Here is a 22,131-nt window from a genome sequence, read left to right as displayed (position 1 = left end):
CAAAGATGACAATAGTAACACCCATCTGTCATTTAAGTCTTTCAGCTGATGAACACTGTGTGGTAAAGTAAAGAGAAGAAACGCTTTACTTTTACCTGTACAGAGCGAAGATAAACAAATGCGTTCAGCCAGTCAAAAGCCTTTGAGAGGAAACTCAGCTGAATCTGAAAGAACAATCACAGAAATGCAACAACAAAGTCAGTTACTTTCTCTCAGCTGCTTGGGGCCGTCAGGGAGTAAGAATACACATTTTTCACCAACGAATAATGGCACGGAAGCATATTTGTGCTCATTAATTCACCGAGATCTTTCTCCTTCCCTCCCTTCTTTTTTCTCACTCTGCATCACTCGCCGACTTTTCCCAACATCAATTTAATCTGAAATTGCACACAAATCCCACAGCAACATTTGCAGGAGCTTTGTCTCACAAAGCAGTCTTGCAAAAATTCAGAATTCAATCATTTACTGTTGAGTGAATGGCTAAAAAATCATTTCCAGCTGCATACGGATCATCATTTCGTAGAGGGTTTAGAAATTATACAATTTTAATAATGTCAATATTATTAGAAAACACTTATTACCTCTAATTATAATAAGGAAATTGTAACATTATATAATGAGTAGATTTAGATTAGACAATGTAAAATAAATTAAAATCCTGGTTCATTGTTGTATCATTTGGTGAAAATATGAAAGAGGATGTAATGATAATTAATATGATTTTATTGTGATTCTTTGAAAAAAATCTGTTTTCTTTGATTATGGAGATGACGTTTTTTGTAGGTGGATGTGATATTGCTTATGATGTCATTTGTTATATATACAGTAATTGGATTGGATTGTTTTTAATGATTGAGAATTTAATTCATGATTTAATGTGATTGACAGTTTAAAAAAAGAGGGTGGAGGAAGAAAAATGTTTCACACACTGAGGAAGGCGTTGAGCCCAAACGTTTGTGGTTCTTTCCTGAAGAATGTGAAATTAAAAAAATACATATAATGCAATAGTGCAGATCATGAATTTTAAAATTCAATTAAATTAAATTAAAATGTACAACTATTACATTTGACTTGGAAGGACGTTTGTACAATGTTTTGTATTAACTGATTATTTGCTTAGTTAATAACTACTTTGTACTACTACTTTTAGCAACAAAAAACTGTGGTGTTTGTTCACCACATGCAACGCCATGAACAGTGTTTGACATGCTTCGTCCTTTCAATAACATCCACAAAGCTGTCAAAAGTGCATTTCTTCTTAATTTTACTACTAACACTATTAATAATAATAATAATAATAATAATAATAATAAATGAGGCGACATGGTGGGGCAGTAGGTAGTCCTTTGGGTTGCAGCTGAAAGGGTATCCGCTGCGTAAAAAATGTGCTGGATAAGTTGGCGGTTCATTCCGCTGTGGCAACCCCAGATTAATAAAAGAACTACGCCGAAACAAAAATGAATGATTGAATGAATTAATAATAAATGACTAAAGTAACAATAGAGGACCAGTATTTTAAAATTACATATATTAATAATTATTTTTACTATATTTTATGCAAAACTGTTAAACCCCATACCAGTTTTTACAGTATTTTAATGTGTTTGAATGTTTACTGTTTCATTTGAAAATTTCTGTCATTTGGCTGTGTTATTTATTTATTTATTTATTTATTTGTTTGTTTGTTTGTTTGTTTGTTTGTTTATTTTTGTCATTTGAATTATTTATTTATTGTTGATTTTTAATGTATCTATGGGGCCATATTTTTTTTATTTAGATTAAGTTTGTTCCTTTTTAGCTACAGACTAAATGAAAATGAGAAATATTTTACCAACTTGCTGCAATATTTCTTTAATTGAATTTAAATAAATTGCATTTTATTGTACACAACATTTAATTCTAGTTTAATGTTTTAGTCTTATTTATAGAAATTAAAGTGAAAAACAAACAAAAAAGCAGGTATTGAATAAACAATTATTGAAAAAATTGTACAAGTTAAAGTGTGTTTGTCATGCAAAAAGCATTAAAAAAGTGATCACTGGATCCAGGATACATGCAACATTGTGTGCTTTTATGAAGAGTTTAATGACTATAAAACTTGCTTCATTTGTTTCTTTGCTTTGAAAATTATCTTAAATATTTTTTTCTCCCAAAAAAAATAATAATTTACTCACAATATACTTCCTCGGTTCTAAACCTTTATGGGTTTCCTTTTTCTCTTGAACACAGGAAGATATTCTAAAGAATACTAGACACCTGTAGTTATTGACTTAAATAGCAGGAAAACACTACAGAATGTTTACAGGTTTCCAACATTTTTCAAAATAACTTATTTTTTTGTTCAACAGAAAGAAACTTTGCTATATCTTTCCCTAGATGTTTGTGGCAAGTGAACGATTAGAAGCCTAAATTCTAACCGAACTGTGATATTTGGGTGAACTATATACTTTTAACATGTCTCTTCACATAAACAACAATGTATTTACAGTTTACCTTTAAGGACGGAACAAACATTTGACTTAAGTTACCTAAACAACACTTTTTTGCTTTCTTCCCCATCATGAGCATCCTGTATGTGGAATACTTGTGTTTCTAGCAGATAAACCAGAGAAACCTCTTGTGTATTTCCTTCCACCCAGGTTGTGGTTGCTTTGCAATCGAGTCCAATACATACATCCGTCTGAGCGGATTGGGCTGAAGAAGTGTGTCTGCTCGGCGTGAGTGATGAGCAGCAGAATAGACAGGCTGTCACAGCACACCTGTAGGCCTGGCAGGCGAGTCCATCACCTTCATACAGATTAAAAACACTGCATCCATTAGGCCCCGTGTCAGCCGTCATTATTCTATAAAGAAGCCATTTTGTCACATCTCCATTCTTCAGTCCGCAGATGAAGAACACGCGGGACGCTCCATCTCCAAACACGGCTCACTACTGACAGGAACACAAGCGTTTGTGACGCCGTCTTCCCAACACTTCACAATCCGTTGGGGAAGAAAAAGCATCAAGTAAGTCTTAATGCAATGATCCCACAGTCCATCACCTTTTTTTTCACCGCCATATTTATTCTTGTAAATGTACGTTTCGTCCTGGAGCTGCCAATCAAACCGCCTCACAATTTATTCTGCCACGCACATTTATCTGACAGGCCTTTGTTTTTCTACAGTGTTCAACTGTGATTCAGTTTTACACATTCTGCCTTGTAGTTTGACAGCTGTCGTTTGACGGGAACACGGGTTTCACTGCGGACAGCTTAAGAATAACAAATTCAGACTGGATATTGTACGCGCCTAAGGTTTTAAATGAGTTTTTAAAAGGCTTAAAACAGTTCAGGACTGGAGATAGAACACTTTAAAGTGTCAATGTTGGTGAGTTTCAATTTGTATGTTTTTTTAAAGTTGTGTTTTTTACTCGTGGAAGGCTTTGTGTGAATGTTATATATATATATATATATATATATATATATATATATATATATATATATATATATATATATATATATATATATATATATATATATATATATATTGTGTCATAATTCTTCTTCTTTTATAATTTCTAATTTACTTATGAGTTGGTTTTCTGAAAAGTTTATTTAAATAATTTGCGAATACACTATGAACCTAACATTGAAAATCACAAAATTAAATAAGTTAGTTTAACGTATAATTCTTTAAAAAAAATACTTGAAAATGAAAATGAAAAGAGTTACGGTAACTCATAAAAAGGGGAGCAGGGCAGAAAGTAACAGTTTTTGATTTTGACCAAATAATGAACAAACTAATGGGGTTAGACAAACCATATTTTTTTTTACCATTATCACACACATTATATATCTTGTAGCGGTTTATAGAAACTCAATTTTACATAAATTCCCAAAAACTAAAAAAAGTTTATTTTAAAACTATAAGTGGTATATATCTGTCAAGTAAATTTTTAAGAATTAGATTTAGATTTGAGTCTAATAAATGTATGTTTTGAGATGATATTGAAACAACAGATTGTTTGTTTTTTCACTGTATGCTTGTGGATGCATTATGGTCAGATGTTTATGACTGGCTTTGCCCAAAGATTACACACCTCAGGATCTTTAATGTGAATGCCATCATTTATGGACTTGTAATGCACAGTAATAAAGATGCTTTTCCAATCAGACAGTGAAAGTACACTCAAAAATGTATATTTTTCTGCATGTTCAAACTTCTTTTTTAAAGTAAGCTGAATCAACACAATTCTTGAGATTTCGTAGGGACAACTTATTTTTTTTTAATGTTTAATCCACATAAAATATGTTAAAGTGTTAAGTTAACTTAATCGATTTGCGTTGGGAGAACATGAATGAATTGTGTGGAACCCTGCATTTTACAGTGTATGATCGCCAGACCTATTGTTTCTGTGCAATGTTGCTAGAAGTGCCAGAAGTAAAAATTTTACTATTTACCCCACCTACGGTGCAAGTTGTAACAAACAGAGGGTTAGTTTTAACACATGCTTAAAAGGGCAGCAATTAAATTAAATTCAGTTTATTTTACATATATTTCCTCAGTACTTAAATTATTTTTATTTATTATATAGTACACAGCATGTTTATTTATTTATCTATTAAATAAAACAATGCAATCTCACAGCAATTCATAACTTTTTGATTTAGTGGCTAATGCATATGAATTCGTACGATCAAATTCATACAATTTACTATGATTTGCTCATCACCCAATGACAGTTGGGTTTAGGGGTGGGGTTTCATACGACTGAACATACGAATTTGTACAAATTAGCTACTAAACTTACAAAACGTAAAATACTTACGTTTTCTCGTGAGATCAGACTGGATAAACACATTTGGAGTTATTTGCATTATTATCCATTATGATACAACACACGTATTTGCATTATTAGCAATGCAAAGGAATTACATATATAAATTTTTTTTTAAAAAACATTCATTTAAAAAGTTCCAAAACATTACACTCAAAATTCAAAAATGATTTTGTTAGTTTAATTGGTGTCCAACAGTGTGTGGCTAATTATAACACCCCGTTACAACTAACCCCGCTGTGTCGTGACATGTGTTACTCAAAACTAGTTAGCAGACACAGTGTGTTTTACATCTTTCAAAATGGTTCCATCTTTTAGCCTAGAAGGCGGTAATCACAACAATATAAGATTTTACTAACATACTTTTACAGATTTTTTTGAAAAATAAAAAAAATATTAAGTACAGTAAAAAATACTTTTATGCTGCAAAAATGATCTCTCCTGTGTTTCTCATCCAAATTTCGCCAAACTTTTTCAAAAGTTGGCAGGAAGACGACTCCGACACTAAACCTCTAAAGCATCCCATGGTTAGCGCTGAGCAAATACCTTACAACTCCGTGTTACATTTTACCCTGCATTACTCTGTGCCACGCTCTCCCCTACACTGTGAACCTAACATTAAAAAATCACTAAATGAGATAAGTTTAATTCTTAAAAAAAATTACTTTGACCTAATGAAAAGAGTTAAGGTAACTGTATAATAAACTGATCAAATCAAGCAGAGCTCAAACCGAATGAGTTATGAATGAACTCATTTTATTTGTGTTATCTCGAATGTAATACCAAACCATTTGCGTAGCTACAGTATGTACTTGCTTAGACTCAATTCATTCTATTAACTTAAGTCATACCAATTTGATAACCGAACTTAAAGTGTTTAAGTTACCAATACTCTAGATTAGGGGTCACCAATCTTGTTCCTGGAGGTCCAGTGTCCTGCAGGGTTTAGCTCCAACTTGCCTCAACACACCTGCCTAGGTGTTTCAGGTATACCTAGTAAGAGCTTGATTAGCTTGATCAGGTGTGTTTGATTAGGGTTGGAGCTAAAATCTGCAGGACACGAGACCTCCAGGAACAAGTTTGGTGACCCCTGCTCTAGATGTTTGACAATATAAACACAAATAAAATGTGGATATGACTTAAGTTTACAGTACTCAAGCCATTTGGTTTCGTAACTTAAATGGTTTGCCACAATCGATTTTCTCAGTTTGAGTTAACTTATCGAGTTTTACAGTGTATGAAAGGTGACAAAGTGTAGTAGTAGTAGTAATAGTTTGATTCAGTTTTTATTTGACTGGTTAAAATTGGTTTTGTGTGTTTATGAATTTAATAAAAACGTGTATGTATAATCTATAATATTTACATTTGGATATAAGTATTTTTAAATTTAGTTTTAATTTAAATCCAAATGAGAAATATTATTTTAGCTATGCGCTGAAATAAGATGAACTAAGAACTGTCAAATTAGTTTATAAACAAAGCATCAGTGTGAACATTCTGCTAAACATCTCATTTTGCATTCCACGGAGGACTGAAGATCACGCAGTCTTGGGATGACATGGTGTATTTTTTTTTCTTCATTTGATATTCAAAAATTCTGTCATTCAAAGACCACAATGTGTCATTTTCCCAGATTTCATTATTTTCAAGCTGTCAACTTATTCCTCTCAGGAAAGAGTGGGCAATTTCAATAGGCGATGTTCAAATTACACAGGGATCTCACTGCTTTGCCTTTTGAAAATGGCAAATTGTAACCAGCTAAAATTCATCATAGTCCCACTATCAACAAATTCTTTTGTCTGGCATCATATTTATGCTCCGACGTCTGTCTGTGAGGTCGAGCAGAAAAGAAACAGAGCAAGATGATTTATTTTCTGTTTGCTTGAAGTGAAATAACAAAACATGAGACACAAGGTTAAGCTGATGAATTCGCAGTGATGAGCTGCATCAGTAATGACACTGATGTTTGACATGTGCAAAGACTTTCCTGTTCAAAATTCTGCCTTCCTCCAACCCTTCAACCTGTCTTGATGCGAAACGTCTTAGTGTTTTAGAATGATGATGGGCACGAGCGAAAGTGGGAGTCTGTTTTGACAACTAAACAACATATTTATCTGATTAATCAATCAGTGTGTTCTTTAATCAGTAAACACATTTGTCACTAAAACTATGAATCTTATTCTAAATGGATTCTATCACGAGCAAATGTATCACTTGTATGATTAATGTGCTTGGAAGAAAAATGTTTTAAGAGATTTGCTAACATTTTTTGTCACTTCATAAAAAAGTTGCAAGGCTTCAAAAAAAAAAAAAGGTGTTTACGTTCTGTCTTTAACATTCGTCTTTCTATTGTGTTTGCATTTGCATTTAACCTGGAGATTTAAGACACAAACATACGCAGTGAAATGTTTGAGAGTCTTTTGTTTCTCACAGCATGCAATATCCAAGCGGAAAGTCAGTTCTTTAGGAGAAATGTGGAGCGGCCCCTTTATCTCCATGTGCGTCAGGACCCCAGATGTAGAGGAAAATGGAAGGCTTAATTTTATAATACACTTAAATCTGCTCCTTGCTCAAAAGGTCTGATTTCAATAACAATATTGCTTTCAGGATTTGGGGATTTTATTATAAAGTGTGGAAAAAAGTTACACTAGAAATGTGAGTTTATAAAATAATAGTTTTAAAAACCTGCTTCGTAAATGTAAAAAATAGTTTGCTTGCATGACAACTGAGGATATTTATTCAAAAACAAACAATAACATTTATGGTTTCATGATTTATGGTTTTACTGAATGATCATCAAGTTGTTTAAACCCCAAAAAACAAACTTTTCTATGGCCTTGCCGCAAAACTTCACCGCTGGAACGTTTTAATTCCGATTAATGTTGTTTTTTATATGTTATTTTATTTTTATTTTATTTTTTTTTAGGGGAGAGTGTAGAAATATGTGCAGATAGGAGTGTAGAAATATCATAAAGGCAGAAAAAAAGTGGTAGGTAAATGATGTTAACCAATAGTTCTAGAAACTATTGGTGCGTCTCAAATTGCGTACTTGTACTATTTATACCACTAAATGGCATAGAATAATGCATAAGTAGTGTGTTCACACTGAAAACTTGAAAAAATAATAAGTGTATAACTCGGTGCTATAGTGTTCCTATAACCCCCGAATGAGGAACTAAATTATTCTCCCAAAAAATGTGTTCCTATTTACTGTGATGCAAGCAGAGCAAAAAGCTTGTACTTTTGCCAATAGTTCTCTAGGCACTATGAAAACACTATGAGTGTTTTAGTGTTCCTATAACCCCTAAATAAGGAACTATTTCTAGTTATTTTATAATGTTTTGTCACTCATTAGGAACACATTTTTTTCGGGATAATAATTCAGTTCCTCATCTGGGGGTTATAGAAACACTATAAAACAGAGTTATACACTTATTACATTTTGAAGTTTTCAGTGTGAACACACTACTTATTCTATTTATACTACAAAATGGCATATAGAATAGTGCATAAGTATGCGATTTGGGATGCAACTATAGTTCCTAGAACTATTGGTTAACATCATTTACCCACCACTTTTTTCTGCCTTCATCTTTGTACACTCCTATTTGCTTGCATAACTTAACTAACGATTAAATGATCTTCAAATTAAGAAAACAATTCAATGTTCACTGAAATTATTTTCCTGTAGGGGCTTTCACACCTGAGGAATGTTTTCATAGTTCCTAGAGAGCTATTGGCAAAAGTACATGTTTTTTTGCTCTGCTTGCATCACAGTAACTAGGAACACATTTTTGGGGAGAATAATTTAGTTCCTCATTTAGAGTTATAGGAACTAAACACTAGTGTGGTCTTTTAAGGAAAAAAACAAAACTAAACTTTGTTCTCCGAAGTCATTTAAGGTGACTGATAAAATAAACAAGAGGATGGTGGACACTGTGATCACAGCAGTGTTTACATTGTGTGACATAATTATAGATAATGTTAATAATAATAATAAACATGGTGTCTCGGTGCGCAGTGGGTAGCACGATCACCTCTCATAAAGAAGGTTACTGGTTCAAGTCACGGCTGGGGTTAGTTGGCATTTCTGTGTAGAGTTTGCTCCGGGTGCTCTGGTTTCGCCCACAGTCCAAAGTCAAACGAAGCAATTTGAGCACAGTAAAACCCAATAAATGAAGATAACTCAAAACAACTGACTACTGTAAATCCCAACTCAAACAGTTTGAGGTACTAAAAAAAAATACTAATAAAAAAAAATAATAATCTATACGAGTATTGTGAACTTGCTCCATTTAAGTTAAAATAATGAGGTATTTAACTTATTAATTTCAACACTTAGTTCGAAACTGAAAAACTCTTTCCAATTTAGTAGAATTGTCTTTCAGTCAATTGAGTTAACTACACTCCTTTAATTTGATAAAGTTGACTGCTGGGTTTTCCAGTGCATATATTTTAGCTGCATTGACTGAGCCTTAAAAGACCAGCATCAGACGAGCGTAAAGCACATCTAGGAAGTGTATGTGGATTAAAAACTCATGTAAATAAAGTCTAGATAACACACATTTATTACTTGGAGTGCTACACATATCATAACAGACAATAGGTAAATGACAGTAACAGTTGCTTTCTGTATATTTATGTCTCGTAACACTTACTATTGTGCTTTTTTTTTAGCATGCATTTAGCCACTCAGTGAACATTTATTTAATTGGTTGTGGTAGGTTAGGCCCTACTGTAAACAAAGAGATAATTCAGTTCCCCAAAAAGTCATTCCTAAACATAGTTTATTAATACAGTATAACCATGTAAATAAGTCAATATCTCTGGCTAAATTAAGCAATTCTTCTGGTGTAAAAGCCCCTATCATTATATATATATATATATATATATATATATATATATATATATATATATATATATATATATATATATATATATATATATATATAGTTTCCAGAACTATGTTAAAATATTAACCTACCACTTTTCTCTACCTTTCTATTTCTTCCCTCCTCTTTGCTTGATCTATTATTCAAACTCCATTCCTTAAAATCCACACCCCACAACAAAAAATTAACTATTTTATTTATTAACAATGTTTTTCATTCTCTAGTTGCTTATTTTGTTTAATGCTGAATTGAATGTCATGGTTATTTGACAAGGTGGCACAGTGGCTCAGTGGTTAGCACTGTCTCCTCAGAGCAAAACTGGTTACTGGTTTAAGTCCTGGCTGGGCCAGTCTGCATTTCTGTTTGAAGTTTGCATGTTCTCCTTGTTTACGCATAGGTTTTCTCTGGGTGCTCTGGTTTCCCTAACAGTCCAAAGGCATGCAGTGTGAATGTGTGGAAATGGGTGTATGAGAGTTTCCCAGTACTGGGTTGCAGCAGGAAATGCATCAGCTGTCAGAATAGTTGGCGGTGCATTCCACTTTGGCGACCCCTGATAAATAAAGGGACTAAGCTGAAGGAAAAGGAATGAATGGTTATTTGACATATACTGTATCACTGCATGGTTCATAGTGATGGTGTAAATGCAACCAGGAAAATGACCTGAAGTGAAAATATGGTTCTCAGGTGCTAGTTCCTATAACTGCCTGGTGGTAAAGCCCCTTATGCCATCATTGAAAGTCCTCAAAAGGGTTTAAAGATTGTTAAAATGTCCTTCACACTAAGAAAAAGAAGTTTTCTTTTAAGAATGATTCAGTTGAGGGGCCAAAATGTGTTTTTTTCTATGTGACATCATTGCAAAAAACACCTTTGGAAGCTTTATTTTTACCAGTGTACTTGTGGATTTATACGGCTTAATATTTCCAATAGTTTGCACAGAATATCCTGCCTTTTGAATGAAAATGAAAAAGAATTGCAGTAATTGAGGAAAGCAAAACTAGCAGATGGAGGCTCAGAATATTCAGTATGGGACCACTGGGAAATCAAAACATGCCAATTTGAGTGAGAGGATACTCTCAAATAGGGCAACTAACAAGGGGTTTGATACTGCAACTCCCCAAAGCGGCTTCAAATGGAGATTGAGATTATTGTGCAAACACTGCATATTTCAGTCCTTTGCCGTACTTGTTTCGTTCCCCCTCAAGCCCCCTGTGTCCACACGTATAATCACTCAGTAATTGAGCTGAAAAGAGTAAATCTTTGATTCCCACTAGAAATTGGGCATTTATTTCTAAGTCTGAAAACCCCGTGAAATGCTTGGAGAGTGCTTGTGTGAACAGGAGAGAGGGGAAAAAAAAAATATGCAAATCTGCTTAAACTGCGTCTATCTGCCGATGTTTCACTCTGCTCTGCAGGTACTCACAATGTCGCAGTTGTCATGATTGCTGTAATTTACATAGAATACGTACAGGGACTGCACTAAGATCCTTCGAAAAAAAAGAGAGGAAGGGCTGGATCAATGCTACAGAATCGGTCCTGAGAAGCCAGATATACAGGCTTTACGAAAAAGCGTTAAATCCACAAGCTCTGTGCCCATTTTGGCTCCAGCGAGAGAGCGTTTTCTGTTTACTAGCAGGGTTGTGTCTGGAAACATCGCTCTCATTTACATACAGCACAGAAAAGGTGTTGCATTCAAAGAATAACAAAAGGCAAAAATGGACAATGGATCTTTGAATATTTCAAGTTGAAGTAGCTGAAATACGGTGGAAGCTGCAAGTTTTTTTAAACAGTCAAATGAGCTGGGAAAGAAAAAAGAGATGCGAATAACCAATCAGGGAACAGGATTAATCAAGAAATGCTTCAGGTTTTATTTTACAATTGAGGGACAAAAACATTTTTTTCCTTTTTTCTTTTTTCATTAAGGGAATCGATGGGACTTTTCACAATGGCATGAGAAAACATTGAAATGTACTGTATTTCATGTTTTGCATTGCTTGGTTCCAACTCGTATGCCATGCATCGACAGCGATGCAACTCCTTCAGTCAAGTCATATTTACCACATCAGAGAACTTAGTTCAACTAAAGGATGAATCGTGGTTCTACAGCACATATACTGCATATACATCTCTGTACATATTATTTCCTTTTCGTTTACTATATATAAAATGATAATATAAAAGAATGCACACCATACAAACAATGTCGAGCTGCGGCAATTGGCAAGATATGACGATGGAAATTTACACATCTTCGCTGATCATTTAAATATATGTGCTGTATATAAGATTTCAATTAAGTCTTTACAGGTTGAATCTGAAGCCAAACCATAGAAAGAGGAATAGTGGTACCAAAGCATACGTTTCAAATTGCTACTGTATAAAATGATACTTAACAATAACAAACAAAAAACAATGATTAAAAACAAAGAAATGTCTTTGAAAAAACCAAAGTGTATAATCAGAGGCAGCCCGTCAAAATCTCCAATATCCTTCGAGGTTTAGAAGACTCAACAAAATCTACAATGCACTGTTTTCACTTCAAAGGGTTGCAGTTTGATTTATGTCAAGCCAATATCTAAAAATCGGAGCTCAAATTAACAAAATAGCTCTGTCTCATTTTATACATATTCTCATAACATTCAACACTACAGAGTGCTTTAATGAAGTCAGTCTTTTTTTTGACATAGTAAGTGTTCAGTACAATGCAAATCGTTCTGTTCAGAAGTTCTTTTGCCATTTTGTTTTAGACCATGCCCATGGATACCATGTTTGTTTCATTCCCAATTCAACAGAGTACAAATTGTAAATTCTGTTTGAATGTAAAGTCACTCAGAAAGAAAGAAAAGGTTTAAAAAAACAGAACATGCACATAACCAACACGTATTAGATAAATACAGTACAAAGCAAGAGATAGAAACAAAGAGACTGAAAACAACGAGGAAGAAAAAAAAACTGAAACAGATCATGGTCCAATCAGGCAGTTTCACGACAAGTTGGACTGATTTTGAAGGCTCAGTTCAGGCGCAGTGCAGTACAGTGATGTAGTGCAATGATTCTCAATTCAGTCACTTCACTGCCACCAGCCTGCTTTCCTTAGGCTTTTTCTAACTTTTCCAGCTCAGTAACAAAGATCAGGTGGTCCTCCGGTGACTTCCCGTGTGTTTTGCTGAGGTGCAGTTTCACTGCGTGCTTGCTGACAAAAGTCCTATTGCACAGTTTGCACTGAAATATGGAATTAGAGTCTTCCTCATTCAAGTCAAGGGCACGGAATGTCTTGTCTGTGATCATTTTTGTGACTGCTTGCTGGTCTCTTATGAGGTCTATTGATAACTTTGAGAGGTCCTTCAAACTAAAGCCCAAATGGGACTCTAAGTGGTTAATGTATGTGGAGGGAGTTCTAAACTGGGAGGCACAATCACTACACAGGAACAGTGGATGGCCCGAGTCTATGTTCTTCAGGAACTTGGTTCCACCTGTCCGTCTGAGTTGGTACTTGACGTTCGCCAACCAGTGGGAGATGGTGGTCATAGAGAGACCTGTAAACTTACAAATATGTACACGCTCCTGAGGACCTAAGTCTGTAATTATGTACTTTCCGTCAGGGGTTTCTCGAAGGCTGGATGCAAACTGAGCTTGAAGAATCAGCAGATGCTGAGGGTTCCAGTTTGACTGCCTGCCTTTCCTCTTTTGAATAGGTGAAAGATCCTCCAGACCATCCTCAAAAGCACATCCATCTGCATCTGACTTTTCTGATATAGAGGAAGGTGTTGACGACTTTGGTGTCAAGCGACCAGTCAGGTTCTTTACCATGTCAGAGATGTCCATTAGGGCATTCTCCCGAAGAGGAGATGAGACTTGTTCAGCCAACGTGGATAAGATGGGTCGGGTGCTGTTTGTGATGCTGCTGTTGCTTATAATGGTGGATGTACAGTTATTTGTGGGGCCAATGCCACTTTTGGACTTTGTCAAGTCCATGGGCTGATCGTCGTCATTTTCATAATATCTGTTGATGGGCTCCACTTGTTTGACCTGAGCTGGATTGTACATGGGTTTTTCCATCATGTTGTTGCTAATCTTGTACAACATTGCTAAGGGGTCCAGGAGTGGACTGACTGTTTTGGAAGCCTTACCCAAATGAGTGTTCATGATAGACTGCAATGCACTGAGGGGGTTAACTAAAGGCTGCTCTGGTGAGTGGTCAGTGATGATTCCTAAATTACCGCAACCATTGCTGACTTGCGTTTTGAGGGCATCCGTTCCATTTTTTATGGGATTATCTGCATGGCTTTCCTTGTATTCTCCTTCTCGAACTGGAGTGTGCTCTAGGTCTTTATCTACAGTGCCATTCTTTGTTGGCTTAGTAAGATCATCTGGTTTTGGCAGGTCTTTTCTCTCTTTGAGAACCGGAGAGGGTAATTCAGCAGTAAGATGTTTGGAATTACGTTCAGTTAATTTTTCATCCCTGTCTTTCTTTGATGGAATTTTCCCTGTCACTTTCTCCACCAACTCCTCCATGGCTAGGACATTGCTTTTATGGTTTGGTGGTGGTGATGGGCTGCTAGGAGAATGTATCAGAGTGCTGGAGTCAGAGGTCAAAGATTTTAAGCTGCTGGCATTGAATGTTGGTTGAATCTGGACACTCTGGATAGCAGGTATAGATGATTTCACAGACCCTTGGAGCTGGTAGGCAGCATGAATGCTGGGATATCCACCCCAGGTGGGTGTACCGGTCTGAGCCTTACTGATTGCACTGGAGACTGTATTTTCTAATGACTTGAGAATATCTAGGCCACCTTTAGGAGACTCTTCAAGATCCTCTTCTCGAAGATATTTGTAATGGCTGAGTTTCTCAGACTTTTCAACCCTCTCAGAAGGGTCTTCCTTCTCTTGCTTGATTTTCTTTTCCTCAGGTTCCTCAAATTTCTCTTCTTCCAACTCCTTCCGATCATCCATAATGGAGGGGTGTATTGGAGAGTCTGGTTGGGACTTGATAGCAGGAGCTGGTAAGCGTGTTGTTGTGGGTGGAAGAGGAATGGATTGGATTTTCTCTTCCACCACCGGGTCAAACACTAACTGCTTTCCCTTTTTTGATGCAGAGTTTGTGACTTTTAGAAAATGACCGGTCACCATCATGTGGGCTGTCAACTGCTGCAAGGTGTCATGGGAACTCCCACATTCCATACACTTGAGAATTTGAGCTTTTCTGGCCTCAAACTGCCAGGTATAACTTGCACCATTTTGGTAGCCATAACGGTTATTAGCCGTGACGTATGGATTTGAAATTTTTGGATCTTTGGTGGGTGCAGTCTCAGCTAATGGAATGCCAGGGGTGCTAGAGATTGAGTCAGGTGAGCATGGAGACATCAGGTCCTGGAACACTCGCTTTTTGGTGGAGGGCACCAGCTTTGAGGCAAGAGCTGGCATTGGTTCTTTTAGAGGCACTTTCTGGTAGTGTTTAGTTTTGATCATGTGGACACTCAAGTCTTGTAGGGATTCAAACGAGTGGCCACAATACATGCATTTCAAAACTTTCTGTGCATCTTCTTTACCCTCCATCTCCATTAAGGATCGCTTCCTTGGCTTAGACCATTTTTTGCCCCTGTCCTCCTCCTTGTCCTTGTTATCATCACGGTAATGACCTGTTTCATTCATGTGTACCGTGAGACCTACAAGCGTGTCGTAGGCTGCACTACAGTCCTTGCATCTGAATTTGCTGGCACCTGTAAACACAGGCCCATACAGCTTATTGTTTTGCCGGTACAGCTGCACTGTGCTGAAGAGACTTGGTTCAGGCATTAAGTGGTAGGGCGTATGCTGTAAGGTTTTAGCAAGTGCTGCTTGGTGCCAGTCATATGCAACACCCCCACTGTTAGCACCATTGATGGTTCCATTGTTGGCATTGGTTAATGTGGTGGCTTTTGTAGAATTGCTGCTCTGTGTCACGTTTGTCTTTGTGCTAGCACTAGCGTTGCTGCTGCTGCTAGCTCCGCTACTTGCAATGGTACTTGCATGGCTGTTCGCGACGCTGTTGTTCCCCTTGTGGCTGCTTGAAGTACTGTTAATGCTACTAGCACTAACCTGCTTGCTTTTCATAATGTCCTTTGTAATGCTCGACCAGGAAGCATCTGAAATCAAGTTTGCATAGACTGCTTTCATCTGTGCCAGGCTATCCTGCAATGATAGTTTGGCATCCGTGTCCATGTCTTCAACCTCCTCTTTATCCTGGCCCTCTTTGGAGGAGGTGCTTTTAAAGTCAGCCAGGTGATCGCTGGTGTCGCTAAGGGGTGAGCCATACCCAGCATCTGGGTTGGTGCCATTGCTGAGTGGAGAGTTCTGGTAGCTCAGCTGTTCACGCCCATCGTCTTCTTCATTGCACAGGTACTCTGCATCCTGACCGTCTAAGGAGAGTCCGTCATCCTGCAGGTGCTCCTCATCGATCTTAGCTGCCTTAAGCTCGTCCTCCGGCACATAGGCTGAGAAAACAAAACAGAGAGGAAAAAAGAGATGATGAGACAAAATGGTACCCAAAATGTGCAACTTTAACATGAATTGTAGAATAAGTGAAATCATTTTACATTTCTGTTGCTTTCAAAGGAATATGTATGAGAAAATGTATCATTGCCCATGTTCGTGTATATGCATGCCTGTATAATGATCCTAGAGAGATTTTTGTCAATAGTCCTGGCAGAGGACGCAAGTTTGCAATTATAAAGTGGCAAACATCCATATCTTGACTATGATAGATAGCACCCTTCACTGCTGAGACTAACAAAGCTATCCTGTGTAACAGCTCAGCAAGGGTAAAGAGGGCAGAGAAGAGTCCTCCTTTGAAAATCAGACCTCTAGAGTAAAAAAAAAGACATCCAGAAAAAATAATTAATACAGGTTAACTGTTCCCTGTTTTTTTTTTTTTTACCTGTCATTACAATGTCATGGAATTAAGTGCAAATGAACAACTATATACTTAGGAATACTGTAATTTTGAAATTGATGCAAATGGACAATACATAATTTACCCCCTACCACTTGGTTTACATGAATTAATTATTCTTAAATATGAACACCCTATTGACTTCTCTCTCGCTGTTTTTCATTCTCCTTTTCCTCCTGTAGTTAGAGGGCACAAACTCTGTGTGACATTGATCCAGTTCTCCCATGCACTAGCCAAGCTAGACTCCTCTGAGTGTGAGATTGCGTCTGAGTTATTGCCAGGGATGCAGCGCGGGGTGCAGCTTGCCTCAATGCTGTTGGCAGAGGCGATGGAAGTTCTCGCAGCGAGTCATGCTAAAATGCAAGTGGAAATGGCATGTCATGTTGTCATGGTCCGTGCTGTACTAACTCTCAGGGATTCAAGAGTGTGTGCAGCCACAGGGGAAAAAGTGAGTGAGATAAAAGACAAGGTGCACAACCATCTTTAGAGACCCTTCCTTCTCGTGATAGGCCAGTTATTTAAGCATTGACTGCATAGCCATGTCAGCCTGGGTGATTAGAAGTATTTAATGTCAGACAACATCTATTTAATTATGAAATCTGTACTGTACATAAAAAAGCAAACAATTCCATGTCCAAATTATGTTCTAGTAAAAGAGCTTGTAAATTATCCCAGATTTTCTGAACAAATACATTCATTATAGAGTACACAATACAAAATAAGCAGTTTAACTCCAGCCAAGAAGTTATTACTATTGCTTTGGAATAAAAAAAGGGGCTCTTACAAGCAAGTCTATTTTTAATTTGAAGCAAAATAGTCACTGATTGAAGGAAAGTATTGAGCAATATGACAAATTCCTCTATTCTTTAATCGGTTACGTGACAAACAAAAAGCCTATGGACCAATTTATCATTTGTATGTAATGTTTTGATTTCATCATACTCTACAGCAATGATCTCAAACTCCTGAAGGGCCGCAACTCTGCATACTTTAGCTCCAACCACCTCCAACTCACACCTGCTTAATAGTCTCTAGTAGTCTTGAACACCTTGATTAGCTGGATCAGCTGTTTGATTAGGGTTGGAGCAAAACTGTGCAGAGCTGCAACCCTCCAGAAATCGAGTTTGAGACCTGTGCTCTACAGTTTATACATGTCTTTGTAAACCAGAATTGTACGGGATGGCTTATGATGTCGATGGGCTTTCTGTTTATTCCATAGTGTCTTTCTAATTTTATTGCATTACGTGTAGGGCTGGGCAATTTGGGTTAAAACCCACATCTCGATTATTTTAACATTTTAACTTGATTACAATTAATGAATGATTAACGATTTTTTATTTACTTAATTTTTACCTTCATAGTTCACAGACAAGTTTTGTACAGTAAATATGCTCACATATTATAAGCGAGAGATTTTTGAATAAATGTTACATTATTAAAATAATTGAAGGAAACACTACTATCTTTTATTAGTTATTGATCGCCAACGTTGAACAACTGAAATTAAAACACACATTGCCTAAAACAAAGTCACTTTTTTATTAAAACTTAACTTGCACTTTTGGAAATAAAATAAATTATTTTCAATGTTTTTCAATTCAAAAGTAGAAAATAAGCTGCTTGTCTTCTAAATAAAATAACTCTCGTATATCCTGTTAATTATATTTTAAACAGTGCATTTAACAAATAATTTAATGTAAATAATAATTTTAATGCTATGAAAAATATGCTGTCTCAAGACATCTCTGGAGCAGCTTCCAATAACCGTCAATGTGGTGCAAAGTAAGGCTTAAGAATGGGTCCTACTTGACCAGAGATCAAATGTGGCTGCAAAGTGGCGACAGAAGTATAAATCAGCCTCAGACTCCACACATGGTTATGAAAGTAATCAACCTGGAAAATTGTTGATCGATTATAGGTTCTGAATGTCAATTTCTATTACTTTACGATTAATCTCGCAGCCCTAATTCTATGCATATATAACATGTGGACAAAATGAATTAATGTTGTTGTAGTCAAGCATTGGTTTAAACCCCACTGGATTTAAATATATGCCATCTCAAACTATGCCGTCTCTAGGGATCTCTAGTGCAACTTCCAACCACCGCCAATGCAGTGCAAAGTATGGCTCAAGAATGGGTCCTACATGAGCAGAGAGCAGATGTGGCTGCCAAGTGGCCACAGAAGTACAAGTCAGCCTCAGACTTAACAAGAGCGGAGTCACGTGACTCCACACGTAAGGAAAGAAATCGACCAGAAAAATTTCGAAAAGATTTTAGGATCTGAATATCAGTTTTGATTACATTTCGATTAATCGCCCAGCTTTAATTCTGTCTATATGTAATATGTGGACAAAATCATTTAACGTCGTTGAAGCACTGGTTTAAAGCCCACTGGTTTTAAATATTATAAAAACATAATAATAAATAGGTATGGAATGACATCATTTTTGGCTAAACTATCCTTTTAAGGTAGTAAAGAGTCATTTTATATTTCATGTAGATGTCAAATTGTTTTGTATGTACATCTGGACTCTTTTATCCACCCTGCACTTCCTGTTTTATAAACACTGGCATCAATGTGTTCCTCTCTTGTCGATATTTTGACCAAAAGAGTCCCAGCGGATTGATAAGACCAAGTTAATGCATTGATTTTTCGCAAAAACAGCATTGGCCACAATTGCGTGCTTCAGAAAAACACATTCATGCTTATTTGTGCAAATGTGGCTCTTTTTGCTCTGCGCATTACTGCTAAGTGCACATTTATTTCTCAAGGTAAAAAGAGGATACTGCAAAATGTTGCCTACGCCACACCAGAAAATGCTTATTTTCCTCAGCTAAATGTGTGGTAATAAGATGTACTGTCAGATGTATTACATGGGGGGGAAAGGAACAGAACAATAATGTTCACAAATGTAAGGTTTCATGTTTCAGCCACAAAAAAGCTCCTTCACTCTATTGTGTGCCGACAGAGCTATGACAGAAAAAACAGAGTGATAGCCCACTGTCGGCACCCACAGCTGCGAGACAAAAAGAGCTAGAGAGAGGGAGAGAGAGAGAGAGAATGCTACTCGTTTAATTCGCTTAATGAAAAGAGAATAAAGGTCCATGAGACCAAGTGCTTAATGAGGAGCGGTAGGATTAAATTCCTGTTTCATCAGCTGCTTTCGATCTGCAGTGGGAGATAAACAAAATGAGCTTTCCGTCATCGAAACACATCAAAGTACCTCTTTCGAGCATGCCTGTGTGTGTGCGTGCATGTATCTTCACAGCATGTCCAGCTATAAAAAAAAAAGCCTCCTGTTCGCTTTGTGAGAGTGGTATTGTTACCATCAGCCATTTTGAACACAACACGAGAAGAAAAGCCACAACAACAGCCTGCACAACTTTGAAGGCAATGGGAAGAGACAGAGCAGGAAAAGAGGGGAGCAGGAGAGGAGATGGAGGGAGTAAAGAGAAGAAAAAGAGACAGGCAGCGCTTGAAGAGTTGTTCCTTTATCTCAGCGAGCCACCAGGAGATGTCTGTCCGAGATGCCAAGATCCGTCTCAGTGGTTGAAGCAGATGCGCTGTCAGCTTCAAACGGCGTGCAGCTGAGCACACGTAATCAGAACGGACTCGGTACCTGATGTTTGTAAGGTGCCATTTACAGCTGTGCGCAGGAAGCTGTAGGGGCGTGAACAGCTGGGAACAACGTGGCGTTCCCGTTCTTAAAAGGACGTCTTCTGATCTGGAGGAATCCGCCGATGGATTTCAATCCGTCAATTCCGCCGAGAAATCAAGTAGGCGGCGTAAAGCGAAAAGGATTTGGTGAAATAAACATTAGGAACTGTCAAATAAATATCACTTATCCAGATATCACTTTAAAAGAAATGCACAACGCAGTTCAGTGGATTGAAGCCCTGATAATTCCCTCAAGTCGCTGCAGCATTTAAGACAGCTTATCACGTTAAAACAAAGAGAGAAGTTTTTCATCTTTGCTGTAATTACAGAGAGAGTGATCGAGGGGCTGGGAGGGAGAGAAAAGTGAGACGGGGGGCGCAGAGGAAAGCCTGAACGAGAGGGCTTTTTTCGCGAAGAGATGGGCAGAACCTGACACTAAATCGAGCGCGTCTCCTCAGCCCCTGACACCGTGTGGCATCTGACAGGCATGCGCATTGGCATGTCACTGTCCTCGCATCAAGCCGTCAAACACGACTTGGCAATTTTTTGCCATCTGCGTCAAAAAAAAAAAAGAAAAGAAAACCCGCCAGACGACGGCAACGACAGCTCACACTTAATAACCCAATCAGAAGTTTGACTGCTGACATCTCTTATCGGGGGCCTGCTTTTAAACATCACGCCGAACAATAAGAGAGGGATTAAGAGGAGAGGAGGAGGGGGAGGGGCTTGTTGTGTTTGTCAGTCAAAAATAAGCCCGCATTGTACTGGCGGGAGAAAACGGCACAGATAACTTGTTAAGAATACACACAATTAAGTGAATCAATAGTTGCTATAAAAAGAAGAGGCTTTTGATGCGACAGAATGAGAAAGACTTTGATTTACTGAGTGAAACTGGCAGTTTCCACAGATGGCATAGAAATGCTTTCAACGAATGTTGATCAGTAGGACTGATGATTTTTTTTTTTTTTTCCTCTGAATTTAGGCTCGATGTGGTTTGAAGTCTTTAAAGTATTTAAAATGTGTTTACACGTAAACATATTCAGTATACACTATACAGTGCCCAGCATATACAAGTACAGCTTTCACAAATCTATCTTTTAAATTAATATTTTTAATAGGAAGCTAGACAATATTATATTTGTGCACATACATTAGATTAGTCAGTACTGAAGCCAAATCAGGAGCTTATCTAACAAAATAACTTATGATAATGGTCCAAAAACTGGTACACTCAAATACACATGTTATAGGAAAATATTAATTACAAATAAAAAAGAGAGGAAAAATCAAGCAGCAAAAAAATAGAAAAATTGTGTTAAAATTTTGTAAGTTATAATTTATTTTTGCTTGAATTTAATTGTATTATCTTTCAATTTCTAAATACATTTAGTGACTAATATTATTTTGATAAATATATCTGTTTAATAAATCTGTTTTGTTTGAATGAACAAAAATACATTGCTTATATGGATACAAATAATTATTTTCAAAATATGGTGTACTCCATTACGCTGAGCACCTAAAACAAAACTTTTTTTTGTGTAAATAAAATTTTTTTTGCATAAGTAATTAAATATATACAGCTATGGTTATGATTCAGTTTTTCCTGAATTTTCTATATTGGTTTGAGTGAAATGTTATTATTTGTTTTATTCTACTTATAGAATGACTTTACTTATATCTACAACTGTCTTGAAATTAGTATGTAGTTTCTACATTGTCAGAAAAAAAAAAAAAAACGTGATTAAAAATCAGGGTTAGCCACCCATTATTGATTGTTTTACTAAAAATGTATATATAAAAAAATGCACTTATTTTTTTTTTTTTTTGCATTT

At 36.6% G+C, this 22,131-nt stretch overlaps 2 protein-coding genes across 5 annotated transcripts in view; both read right to left on the bottom strand.

Annotated features, from left to right (window-relative positions):
* The window catches only part of LOC147832546 (uncharacterized), a 189,152-nt gene extending 188,871 nt beyond the window's left edge, over positions 1-281 (bottom strand). The window contains exons 1-2 of the mRNA XM_087296162.1: positions 258-281; positions 96-164 (exon numbers count right to left, since the gene is read on the bottom strand). Of these exons, the coding sequence (XP_087152288.1) occupies positions 96-164; positions 258-281 (93 nt within the window). The remainder of the gene's footprint in view (positions 1-95; positions 165-257) is intronic.
* Positions 282-11,549: 11,268 nt separating this feature from the next.
* The window catches only part of tshz1 (teashirt zinc finger homeobox 1), a 147,773-nt gene continuing 137,191 nt past the window's right edge, over positions 11,550-22,131 (bottom strand). For 3 of the 4 annotated variants that reach the window (XM_087294060.1, XM_087294061.1, XM_087294059.2), the window contains one exon: positions 11,550-16,178. In XM_087294060.1, coding sequence (XP_087150186.1) covers positions 12,799-16,178 — 3,380 coding nt within the window. In that variant the 3' untranslated portion in view covers positions 11,550-12,798. Of the gene's footprint in view, positions 16,402-22,131 lie in introns of those variants that run through there. The other variant, NM_001042746.1, reaches the window with a different exon arrangement.

This window comes from Danio rerio, chromosome 19 (genome assembly GCF_052040795.2).
Source record: "Danio rerio strain M-AB ecotype USA chromosome 19, GRCz13ab, whole genome shotgun sequence".
Lineage (NCBI taxonomy): Eukaryota > Metazoa > Chordata > Actinopteri > Cypriniformes > Danionidae > Danio > Danio rerio.
The sequence above is the reverse complement of the archived record's forward strand: the minus strand, read 5'-3'. Positions and strand labels throughout refer to the sequence as shown.